Genomic DNA, 13,164 nt, shown 5'->3' on the forward strand with positions numbered 1-13,164 from the left:
TGCTGCAGATCCACCGCTGATGTTTGCCTGCAGCGTGACAGGATCCCCCAGGTAGGCTGCGTTCAGGGCCCACCATGGAGTCCGACTGCAAGGAGGGGACGCCGAGGGGGCCAGGAAATACAGAGATCACCAAAACTGTCTATAGAGGGCGGCGAGATGACGACGTGAAGAGAGGAGGAGAGTGAGGAGAGGAGGTTGGAGACACTGACATCTGAAAAAACAAAAAAGAAAACATGTCACATCACAAAAATTTCCTTTATTTATTCCTTATTAATCGATTATTTAAATATGACGTATCTGGGTTGACTTACTGATGTCATATTCTCCTGGCGCTTCTAAACTAAACTCAGATGAAACAGCAAAGGAGCCGTCATCCTGCACGCTGACACGGTGTGAACTTTGACCTCTGGGGGTCATTCCATGGAACTCCACAGTGACATCAGAGAAATCCTGCTCCTTAAGCCCCGAAATCCCTAAAAATCCCCAAAAAGCCTTCAGAATCAGAAACATATTTTATGATTTTTACATATACCTAGTAAATTTTATTATAAATCTTTATTGGTGATTAAATAAATGAGTACTGAGTATCATACATTCCTCTCAATATGCAATAAATATTTAGTTCTATCTAGAAAGTTCTATTCTATTATGTTGTATGGCACCAGTATTCATTTTACACATAAATTAGTCTGAATTATTTGATTTTTAAAATGTGAGGTAATTAATCTATATTATGTTTTGACTATTTTACAAGTACTTATTTTTTTTATCATCCTCACTAATTGCTAAATTGCATGATACAAATAATATTAATAAAAAATAACAACTCTATAAAATTAACAGTAAAAGCAGCCACTGACAGGCTTGGTAAAATAAAATGGTAAATAATAAAACTAAATACTAATCAACAACATGCAGCAACATGGAGAATATTTAAGTCCGAAACAATAAAAAAAATGGCATCAAATGTAATAATATAAATGTAAAAGTCTTTGCAGAAACACATGCCTCAGCCAAATCAGAAACTCTTATGAGAATGAATCTTCTGTGAATGTGAGGAGTAAATTTGTCTACATATTTATTTTTATATTTTAAAGATTTATCACCATTTATTATAATGTTATTCTCTACATTTTGCATTATTCTATGAAAATCTGACCTTTTCCTGTATTTAATTTACTAATCATGTAGATGTTCATAAAAGCTCAAAGCAAATTCAAATGTTACATAAAAACAGAGAAAACTGAAGAAAAAGTTATTTTTTTCTGCAAAAAATGTAATTTACAGCTACTGTCTGCAGAAGATGACAGTGTTTCAACATTCTCTACAAAGCCTCTGAACGTCCAGATGAGTCATATGAATTATTTCCATGTATTGATAGGATTACATGGTTCAACACTAAACATTTAATATCAGTAGATGTTTTTGTCACCATTGGCTGTTTATGTCTTTGGGAGTTAAAACAGACCTGTGGGCTGGTTGAGGTGTCCAGCCAGGTTTCCTGAAACCTGCACAACAAAAGGCTCTCCGGCATGTATTCGGTTTGGAGACATATGAAGCCTAATTCTGTGCAGAAATGGTCCTGAAGTTCTATAGATCGCCAGATTATCACATCCACCTCCAACAGGAAGGTACAGGCCCCTGTGAAGAAAAGAAAAGAATTATAAATGTTGGTTTGTTTCTTAGCATCAACAGAAGCAGCATTTGCAGCAGCTATTCATACATTAGTGTTATAAAATCTACAATTAAATGACATTATAAACCCAAACAACCAATGATGAAAACAAATCACCAATAATGACAAGCTCCCAACAACATAATAATGAACATTATGTGTTTTATATATATATATATATATATATATATATATATATATATATATATATATATATATATATATATATATATAGAGAGAGAGAGAGAGAGAGAGAGAGAGAGAGAGAGAGAGAGAGAGAGAGAGAGAGAGAATCAAAGCAAATTTGATTGATTTGACCATCATTTCATCTTATATCAGTTTAATATTCTATTCTATATTCTACCAAGATGTTATTTCTTTTTTATTGTATATATAGCATACCATATAATAGTATCTTAACCCTTTCATGCATAGTGGTCACTACAGAGGACAGCTATTCTACAGCTGTTCTCTTATCGTATTTTCAAGGATTTTATTGTTTTATTTCTGTATCAGCCAACACACTGGACGTTTATGCATCATCTCATACACTGTAATTCATACGATTACTGAAACTTTGCTGTTCTTGATAAACCTGATCTGCACTAACATGTTTGACTGTAAATCAGGTTGTTTGATTTATTTGTTTGCTTGTTATTGTTGTTAGACTGTCATTAACATTATTTTTTTTTTTTGCAAATAATCTCCTTAAAGTGGGTAATAACTAGTATTAGAGTTTGTTAAAATGTGTCAAACATCAGATTAACATCATTTTAAAAATTATTTCATAGTTTTCACACAGCGTATCAGTAAATACATGTTTCTTTGCTTCAAAAATTAAACACATGGTGTCCAGCTGAGTAGACATTTTTGCAACTCCATGAAAAATAGGTTCATAAAAAACTATTTCAATTGTATTATTTTTTTCATGCCTAAAGAGGAATAAAACACTCAACACTCACACAATTATGGTTCTCACAATTCATGCATGAAAGGGTTTAAACACATTTTATAGACTGAAAGTTCTCAACACCTTGATCATTTTGACATTTTAGTTCCATAGACTCCAAGCCCAAATATGTATAATTCATAAAAACAAAACACATCAACACAATCTAATTCGTTTTACTTAACATTATCCAAGAGATATTTTAATATTATCTTCAAAAATGTGTTATTTTCCTCTGTTTTATGTCTTGGGAGTAAATTCTATTCCTTCATAGCTCAATAAAAAAAACATTTTAATAGCATTGTTCTTTCCTTGGTATAAACATATATTTTTTAATGTCTTACTCAAATGGATAACGTGGCAGGATCTGGTAACATGTGTATGTGGTTCTTCTTACAGATGAAATTGAACTGTAATTACACCCTGCTGAGGAGTAGAACGCCTCACCTTTGTCTTACAACGTCTTTTGTTGCTGATGGTTGAAGCACTCGCTGAATAGAAACCCTGGAGCTCCTGGTTTCCACAGTAACAACTCTCTACTGTCAACGCAGCAACCTGGTACCTGGAAAACAGTGAAGGTGAACGGAAATACTGTTGTGTCAAATACTTTTTCAGTGAATGCATTTAAAATGTTAATACATTTGATTGCATGACGATCATCAAACACATAATTAAAACCAAAAAAACAAGAATAGAACAAATATGACAAATTCTTAAAATCTACACTGTTGGCCATAAAATTGGAATAAAACATTTTTCACCTTTTCTCATGAAATTATTGTGTTAATGGGATTTATTTTTGATAGATGAAGTGGAACTGGGATTCAGTATGTACTCATTGTACCTGGCCAAAGGTGACTATTGTGATGTGGAAAAACAGGAATAAAAAGAGGAATGTGTATAAAAACAAAATTATTACAACTTTATGGGCAACAGTGTAGATAAATATCCATGTCTTTAACTCTGAAAAGGAGGAGGAAGAAGCATAAACTTATAAAATCCTACTGTTTTTTTCTATTCTTAAATAATTTCAACAACATATTTCTTTAGATAGACCCAGTCTAGAAATGACCATGCCATGGTAATAGAGACATTTTAATGTTTAAAGAGAGTGCCTTGGATTTTTCTCCCAGTTTGATATCCACTTTTGAATCCCTTTTTCCAAAGAGCACCTTGAACAAACTCGTTTTTTGGTCCGAGAAGCATTCCTTCCCATGAATTTTTTAAACATACTTCTTTTTATCTTAAATTCTCAATGTAGCAGCAGAAAAAAATCTGAATGAAAACAATATAACTGACATAAGTGACAGTCAGCATCACATCACAATGTCATTCTCCTCATAAAATAAAATAATAAATAAATAAAATGTTATACATCTTTACACTTTACGCATCTTATTAAAATACTTTATACACTGTTGGCCATAAAGTTATAATCATTATGTTCCTCTTTTATTCCTATTTCTACACATCAGTAATCTCCTCAATTAGGTTCAATGATTATATACTGAGTCCCGGTTACACTTTATCCACGAAGAATGAATCACATATTCACATCATTGCATGAGAAGAGGAAAATTCAAACACAATACATTATATATTCCAAAATCATGGGCAACGCAGTTAAACATGAGTTACTTCACAAACTTAAATAAACATGCTTTTTTAAAATGTTTTTAGAATAAAATTTTCCTCTAATCCCTTTTATTTCTGAGAACATTGAATATTATCAAGAGGTGAATTATTTTCTGTACATTGTCTGTTGTCTAGATGAACTGACTGAGTTTTTCTGCTTCATAATGGGATATATAATGCTTTATATGCGTTATCCCATACTTCTATACAATACAGAATATGTGATGTTCAATGTATATCTTACTTTACATAGAACTGTAATGTATTGGCATATTTTACATATTTTAGTAGTAGTAATTTATTCATCCATTTAACAGAGCATGATATATACATGCATACAGTTTGGATTTCTATATTAAAAATGGGTGAAAAGGCATAAGGTGGAGCAACAGCTTATTTCTGCCTACCCTATTTATAAGAAGGAAAGTTGCAGAAACAAAACAAAATAACAAGACGGCTCAGTTTTAAACAATAATATAAATAAAACAAATAATATAATCTGAGCAAAATCTTAGATTATCCTAATATTTATATTATTGAATACCTTAGTTTTAACATCCTTTAAATGTAGTGATTGATGTGCATGTTTTTAATTCTTTATTAAGGTTATTCCATAATTTTACTCCAATTACAGATATGTATTGCCTTGTGTGTTGGTCCTTGCCTTTGTTTCTTGAACATACAGGTCCTATGGTTGTACTGGGACTCTCTGACTGAGAACAGCTCCTGTATGTGGGGTGGGAGTAGGCTGCGGGGTGTCTTATAGATGAATACAGCAGTGTTGAGGTTAAACAGATGTTCTAATTTCAAAATATTTGTATTGATGAATATTTTAAGATGTTCCTGATGTTAAAAGGAAGTCCTGCTATTTTAGCTGTGACTAATAAAAAGACTTTTGTCAAACACATATTTTTTAATCTGATTTAATGAACTTAGAGCATTTCTTGTTAAAAAAAAAAAAAGAGAGAGAGAGAGATAGACCATGGCCTCTTGAATCCTAAAATGTAGGAGACTATAAACTCCCTCACAGTCACTTAGGATTTACATGAATTATATAATAGCAAATTGCTTCAGAGTGGGAGATAATAATTACTGAAAAATTCTGCAATAACCATGTAAAAATGTCCTTCTGCAGGCACACTGCTGTAAAAACAAAAGTGATAAAGGTTACACAATCTGCAGACGGTTATAAAATATTGGTCACAACGTGGTGTTTTATGGATTTTTTAGTATGTTTTAAACTATAATAGCTTTAGCTGGAGCTCTGCTGGTGGGGATCTTACCGTGCATCCAGGCAGCTCACAGAGCAGGTTACCGGGTCAAGGTCACCGGAGCCACTGCGTGCGTAAAGTTCGCTGCTGGCGTTGACGCATCCCATGAACCACGGCGGATCCACGTGTCCTGGTGAAGAAGATGCACTGAGGGAGAAGCGGAGGGTTAAGGAGCACCACGCAATAATAAAGGTCCAAACAAAAGCACAGAACATTGGCTGATCCCTGAGGTTTTTTGGGGGGGAGCAAAGGCCGCAACGGTGTCGAAGATCCAGGAATCCGCTGGAAAACAAGACCAAACGTGTCGATGTTGAGCCTCAAAGTGAAAAGAGTGAAAGGAGATGAGAGGAAGGTGGTGTGTGCGTATAGAAGGTGTGCGGCGTTGACGCACAGAGGGGGATTGTATGCAGATGAGGGGTGTGAAAGAGGAAGGAACGGAGATCAAACGAGAATAGGACCTAAAAATACACTGACAGGATACTGAGGCAATAAACACCCAAACACAAGTAAAGCATTAAATATAAAGGAGAGCCTTCATGGACTGTTAGTGGGAAATATGCGTTCAATTCGAGGCCGGAGATTTCAGAAGGAGGCTGACAGTTCACCTCTGATGGTGGTTTTTCCTCCAGTGTGAGTGCACATGTGTCAGGCTTTTACAACCTAAACCTGTTCACTAAACTCACCTATTTTATCCCTTGAACACGTCTTTTTAATTACAAGGTTGTGTATTTTAGCAAAGGTCACCAGGGTGGGAGATTTCATAGAAGACATACACAGTAATATTTAACAGTATTACCAGGAATATATTTTTTTCATATTAGTTTTCAAGGCATCGTGTTTTGTCTCCAAACTCCTGGGAATTTAGGCACTAGCCTTAGAAAACGACATGAGGACATGAGCAGAATTTAAAAAAAAAAAAAAAAAAAAAAAAAAAAAACGACCAAATTCAACAAAGCTGGCATTAATGTAACTTTTCACCCCTTATATTCTTTTAATTAAAGATCTACATAAGTGGTCATTCATTTGTTTGTTAACCTCTTTCATTAAGCTGAACTGAAGTGACCTGGCATCGTGCCCTCTCTATGTTCCCCCATGCGTCGATTTCACAAGTAGTCGATTAATTATTTATTTGCTTTGCTACAGTACAGTTGGTAATACCAATTTAAAAATATAGATTTAATGCCTGCATTTTACAAAAAATTGAGAAAAATTACATGAGTCCGTTGGAGCCATTAAGGGCCAGAGTGAGATCTTCATTTTTTTCATCGCAGTTCTTGTATTAAACAAGAGTTAGTGTGTGACTTCAAGGATGGAATGGTATTTACAAATACATTTTGCTGCATTTGAGAAGAATATCTTCATATCAAAACATCACCAGTCCGGATCATGCGCACTTACATGTGAAGAAGCCTTTCATCACAACAAAACACAACAGAAGATGCGGATATGAGGGGTTCTGCAAAGGTGGGGTTAAAGTGAAGGTTAATGTGCATATATAGAGTTACATGGAAAGATTTTTCATTTTTTAATTATTAATATAATATTTTTTTTTTCAAACATTAAATGCAAGCGGGGTGAAACGCTCTTCAGGTGAACTTAAAGCGTGCGTAATATCAACTGTTTGCGCAGAGCTCGGTGCGTATTCGCTTAATTCCCATAAATGTTTAAAACCTTAGATAGAAATCCAAAATGAGACGAATAATCTCTCCAGCTGCATTGGTATGTTGTTTACAGCTAAAGACACCCAAATGAGCCCCGACACGAGACTACACATCCCCAAAAAACACGTATTTTTGCAGATCATTGACGAGTTGATGGAGGGAAAGTGGAGAAAAACGCAGCGGAAAAGGTGAGTTATTCATGTGAGTCCTACTTGCCCTGTGAGCCCTTTGGTGAAAAAGCTTCTTCGTTATGCAGCTAACTCTCCCGGTCCACCTTAAAAGCCTCTTCCGGTTTTGTTGACATCCCTTTAAGAGGACTCCCCGCTGCTCTTATCCACCGGCAGGGTGCGCTGGCAGACCGCACTATCCCCTCTTTACTGCCTGTACCAGAGAGAGAGGCACAGCGGGGGGAATCAAACACATTTTCTCTGTCCATTTTTATTCGAATACCCTCATATTTTGGGCGATTTCGTTCCGTGTGTCTGCTCAGGTGCATCCAGATCCTTTCAGATGAGAAAAATACAAAGTAAACACATATTTACTCACAAACACTCAAACAAACCTACATCATTTTCTCGAATCTGAATGGTTCGATAGAATGTTTATTTCATGTTAAATAAGATGCACATGTTCAACAAATGGGCTGTCAGACGCACACAGACAGAGGCTACATGTATAACTGGATCAGTCCAAACGAATTTATTTATCCTGAAACCAGATTAAATTCAATTATTTTGCTGCGGGACCCCCCGGAGCCACTTCAGGGACCCCTGGAGATTGGGAATCACACTTTATAGAACATTTCTGTGACCAAACACCAACATTAATATTTACCCGTGGAGTCGTGACGGTGCGTAAAACCACCGCAGGCCTATTATGAGCTCAATAACCTGTTTAATTCGATAAGTGTCGGCTTTGTTTTAAATTATTCCACGCGGAGATACAATAAACAAATGATCAAGTCACGAAATCTTAAAAAAGAAGTTGCTGGATCAGCACGGGGCTGCGTAACGGAGAGTCGTAATAAACAGGCGAAGCGTTATGTAAGCGCCTGCAGTCTGCGCCCCTACCGAGGATCCAGAGTCCGCCAGAGAAAACACTCCAGCTGACTCCGGTAGCTGAGGTGGAGCAAAACTGAAAATGGATATTGTGTAAGGATAATGTTATAGTCTGAGGATAAACCACTCAGTAAACCTCGTTAAGTGTGAAAACTTTACCTGGAATTAAGCTCAGCAGTTGAATGCAATATGAATATGGTTCTGTTTCTTCGGTGGAGGAGGTAAATTTTATATATATATTAGATGATAATCGCCGAGAAAAGAACTCATCTTTTTATTGGCCACCACTTACCAAGCAGAGCTCACACCTCTGTATCTGAATAAAATACTGCTGAGACATTTGAATGACAATACCTATCCAAAAATAGACCCTCTCCTTTACGCACGGTGGTTATGATCATGACAACTGTAACTCCTCCAGTTCTAAAGAAATTATTTTTTTTTCTTTTCGGGAGGAATATTTACTCCCCATACTCCTGTATTTGAATTGTCTAAAATAAGACAGACTTTATTCAATTAAATAACACGTCAAAACACATTCATCTTCTTGACAATTTGACTTAATCTCATCAAACCTCGACACTGAGAAACACGAACAAACCAACTCTGTATCTTTTTGATCCAGTTTATTTATTTTCCAGTAGACTTTTCAGGACAGTGATTTGCCAAACATTCTGTCTTTTCCTGAATGAATTTCTGTTCTTTTATTAAAAAAAAAAAAAAAAAATCATGATATAAATGAAACCAAGCAAATCCCAAATCAAACTTTCTCTGATGGAGAAATGGAAACAAGTCTGTTGTAATAATTAATTTGGAAGTGTTGGAATGTTACTAAACAAGACGCAAGTGTTTCACATCTTGAGTGTTTCTTAAGATTATTGGACACTTTTGAGACAATGTAAACTCTCTAACTAATAATTATAGTAGGTTATATTAATGATATTCAGAAGAGGGAGAAGTCAGAAAGAGAGGATCAAACTGGTTTCAGTACAAAAAACTTATCAATGAATAAAGAAAAGAAATGAAATTAAATTAAATTAAAAGAAAAGAAAAAAGGAAACGTTTCTGATTTCTTTAACAAAAAAATATGGATAGTTTTGTGTCTTTTTGTTTCACTAGAACATGATTTAATTGCTTGTTTAGTTTTCTGAGTATGTCTTATTTTATATTTACAGGCTGGTAATTTCAGCCACTTTAGGTAATATTTTCACATAAATGTATTCACCCCTAGTGTAGCTTTCTTTCTTTCTTTCTTCTTCTTTCTTTCTTTCTTCTTTCTTTCTTTCATTGCGTTCTTTCTTTTCTTTCTTTCTTTCTTCTTCTCTCTTTCTTTCTTTCTGTTGTCTTCATGTTTTGGCAATATGACACAGGATACAACTTTTTCTATGATGTTCTAACTTCTACACCTCTAAAATATATTTTCTGACCCTTAAATATGATGTGTAAACGTGACCCAACTAAATGTGAAACGTCAAACATTGCCTCGTTTTAGTAGATACTCACTTGATTACCTGTAAGTTATTTTAACTGAAGCTGAAAGAGAAGGACAGAAACATGAGAACCTCAAAGAATGGCTGAGATTATATATAAAATAATTAGTTATTTTGCAATGGCACAGAGCTGAAAGAAATGAGAGCTGCACAGAAGGCAGTTCACTGATGGTTTGATAAACGCACCACTTTGGATAAACAGGTTTATCTTTCATTTATGGGGTTTTTGTTAAGTATCTGTGCGCTTAAATAAAGGCATCAGGGCCTCTCTCTTTTATTGGAGTGATAACTGTGGCTCATCATTTAAGTTAAACATCATTTAAAGATCGTTCAGTCGCTGTTTCCCCTCGGGGAGAGGAGGCAGCTCTGGCTCCGGTTTCTCTCCAAACAAACCTCAATCAGGCCAAATTAATAACCAGGATCCACTGTAACAAAGTGATCTTATCAGGGCTGGATCACTGTCAGCAGGCATGTGTGTATGTGGTGTTTGACGAGGAAACACACATATAAGAAAACGTGTTTGACTGAATCAGCATTGGGCATGAAAACAAGGAAGATTAAAACACATTCATACAGGAATGATAGCGAGTTCTTCTTTTTAAATGCAATGTAGCTGCCATTGAGAGCAAAATAATAAGACTTAATGAGAATTTTACGCACAAATTGGCCATAAGGAAAGGAACCATGGAAAGATGTGTTTATTTTTTAACCCTAAAATACTAAATCTGGCTGCCCAAAAGAAATTAGGCTTAAATGAGCTGGTTACAAAGAGGGTTGAGTCCTCAGCTTTCCCCTTTGTCCCACATCCTGAATACTCGATATAAAGACGCGAGTGAAAAAAAAGCAAAGCGCGCTGTAACCTTATCTGGCAAAGGCCCAGAAAGCCCCCCAAAAAAGTGCCCTATTATATTTCTCACCCTCCCAATTTAAGAAACTTCACTTGAAGAGGAAAAGAAAGGACGCTCATCCACTTAAATGTGCTTTTGACGCATCGTATCTCCTGCCTGCGTGCCCTGCAGCAAGGCAATAGGCTGCGTTTTTTCATTAGTCTGACTTTGACGTATGGCACTAACTGAAGGAAAAGGGGCTGTAGGTAAGAATCTGTCGGCTTACAGGCTGAAGCACTGACACACTAATCAATAATCAACAAGCTGTGGCCTGAAAAACACATTCAGTCAATTATGTGTCAGTGGTTTTGCTCCTATTGTGCAGAATGTTCCCAATACGCACAAAGGTTCCGTTTAGTTCTAACGCATTCCATCCCATTTTAGATTAATATAAATTATAAATACACTTCGTCAGCGTTTCTAACATCAGAGGATCTTCTCTGTTGTTGTGTTGGTGGTGGCTTTTATCCCCACTTCAGCCTTGGCTGCTTGTCCTAACTCCCTGGTATGAGGGTCACAGGTCACAGCTGCTTGTGGCTGTGTTCAAATCCCCCTATAGTGTGTAATGTTCTCAACTGACCTGTCATTTTAAAACGGGAACTTGTCTGGATGTGTGTCTTCAAGCCTTGGAACATTTTAATCAGTTGGCGTGACAGAAAACGTCGGAAAATGTCAATAATGTTCATCTGATGTTCACAGACAGACACTGTCACTCAGACCATGCAAATATTATGTAAATATTCACTCCATATTTAGATTCAAAAGTGTGAACTTTCTGACTATAGCTTCAGTCTTTAAACAAACAGAAACAGCAGAATAGTGTTTCCTAAACTGAAATACAGTGTAATTACAGAAAAAACAACTTGTGTTGCCTTTAAATCCAATTAGATAAATCAAATTATAATATTACTGCAAGAAATGTACTTGTAACTGTGGTTATTTTTGCATGATTATTTAAAAAATAAATGCAATGGAATATTTAAAGAACATTCTGCAAAGAGCAAAGTGTGTAGTTTGCGTACAATTTGTCATGTTCACTGCAAAAATATTAAAAGCCCCCATTATTATTATTATTGATTATTATTATTATTATTATTATTTTATTATTATTATTATTATTATTATTCAGGATGACAGACAGGCTCTAACATGTTCAACCACATAATAGGATTAAGCAGTTTTCAAGATGACAACAGGAATTTCAGCCTTCATGTGTTTGGTGTTTAAAAATGTGGTCACAGAGGACATTACATTTAGGCTGTGTATGATCTGAAAGGTTCACTAAATTCAATTATAAATAAAATGATATTACGATAATATTAGTACACCTATATCTACAGAACCAAAAAGTCTTTAAATCATACATTTCTATAAAAAATTACATATACAGTTTAATCTGGTTTTGGTAACAAATGATTTAAAATTAATAAGTCCGATGAATAATTCATGGGACTAAATAACGCTTAATTGGAGCCTTAGGCTACAAACAGCAATAAAGCCAGCAGAGGCCAAAGGAAAATAATTCTTTTACGGTTTGAGTAAATTAAACAGGCTAAATGTATTGAATTGTACAGGAGCCAGTGTGTGGTTTACATCTGAGACCTGGTGGATCATTGTTGGATCTAATCACTCTAATCACTCCGACTGTTCTCCTTATTGAACTCATATCTAGCTTGGTGCTGATAAAGGGGTTGGAATTGTATGAGTTATGCAGCCTCCATGCTCCATTCACACTGGGCCTGGGCATCTAGGCTCTCGCCTGTCTGCAGAAAAGCCCTTGACAAATGGAGTTGAGGCTCCATGACTGAGCAGAAGCCCTCTGGTGCTGGGTTTCCCCCTTCCTCCCCCATCCAGACCCTCTATGACCAGGAAAACCACCCACCACACTGGAGCTCTCTGGGTTCCCAAAGAGTGTTTTTCAGCAAAGATATTAGGGGCGAGAGCATTTACACTGACTGGTACATTGCAGGTTTAGGAAATATGAACAGTGTAAAACTTCTACTACTATTACTACTAATAATAATGATAATAATAGTGCAATATTTTTACCACTATTTTTTTTGTAAATCCAAGCTTCTTCCCCTGCCCTTTTAAATTACTTATTTTTATTTTTACCTAATAGCTCTTCATCACTTTAAAACCCCACAACTGCATTAAAGCTCTATTTCAACAGTAAGAGCTTCACCGGTGCTATACTTCCCATTGTCTTTCCAGACCAGCGGCCATCCCTCCCTCTGACCCCGGGTCTGTGCGGGGACCATCCCGGCTAATCCCACAGAGGCAGCGCTGTGTTCTTTCCACTGTTCCCCTCCACGATCGCGTTATGAAAGGTAAATACAATGTCTTACAACGGCTTCACTGGGAATTTTAATGAATTTATGGTAATGTAGGCGCACTTTCTGAACTCCAGCACAAAAAAAGAAAGAAAAAAGAAAAGAAAAGAAAACAGATAACACCCCTCCTTTTCTGCTCTCGCATCATTCCGGCTATGTAATGGCTGAGTGATTGCATGAATATTTTTAATGTAATGGAGCACTG

The 13,164-nt window shown here is 35.9% G+C and overlaps 1 protein-coding gene across 1 annotated transcript; it reads right to left on the reverse strand.

Annotated features, from left to right (window-relative positions):
- Window positions 1–19: 19 nt before the first annotated feature.
- LOC115411107 (polycystic kidney disease 1 like 1-like) lies at window positions 20–7,458 on the reverse strand. The gene is made up of 6 exons (XM_030123049.1): window positions 7,404–7,458; window positions 5,543–5,660; window positions 3,072–3,186; window positions 1,469–1,641; window positions 312–473; window positions 20–211 (listed from the first exon to the last, which is right to left on the reverse strand). The coding sequence occupies exons 4-6, from the start codon at window positions 1,551–1,553 to the stop codon at window positions 63–65; spliced, it is 396 nt and encodes a 131-aa protein (XP_029978909.1). The 5' UTR covers window positions 1,554–1,641; window positions 3,072–3,186; window positions 5,543–5,660; window positions 7,404–7,458; the 3' UTR covers window positions 20–62.
- Between the last annotated feature and the right edge of the window lie 5,706 nt (window positions 7,459–13,164).

Source organism: Sphaeramia orbicularis, chromosome 20 (genome assembly GCF_902148855.1).
Source record: "Sphaeramia orbicularis chromosome 20, fSphaOr1.1, whole genome shotgun sequence".
NCBI lineage: Eukaryota > Metazoa > Chordata > Actinopteri > Kurtiformes > Apogonidae > Sphaeramia > Sphaeramia orbicularis.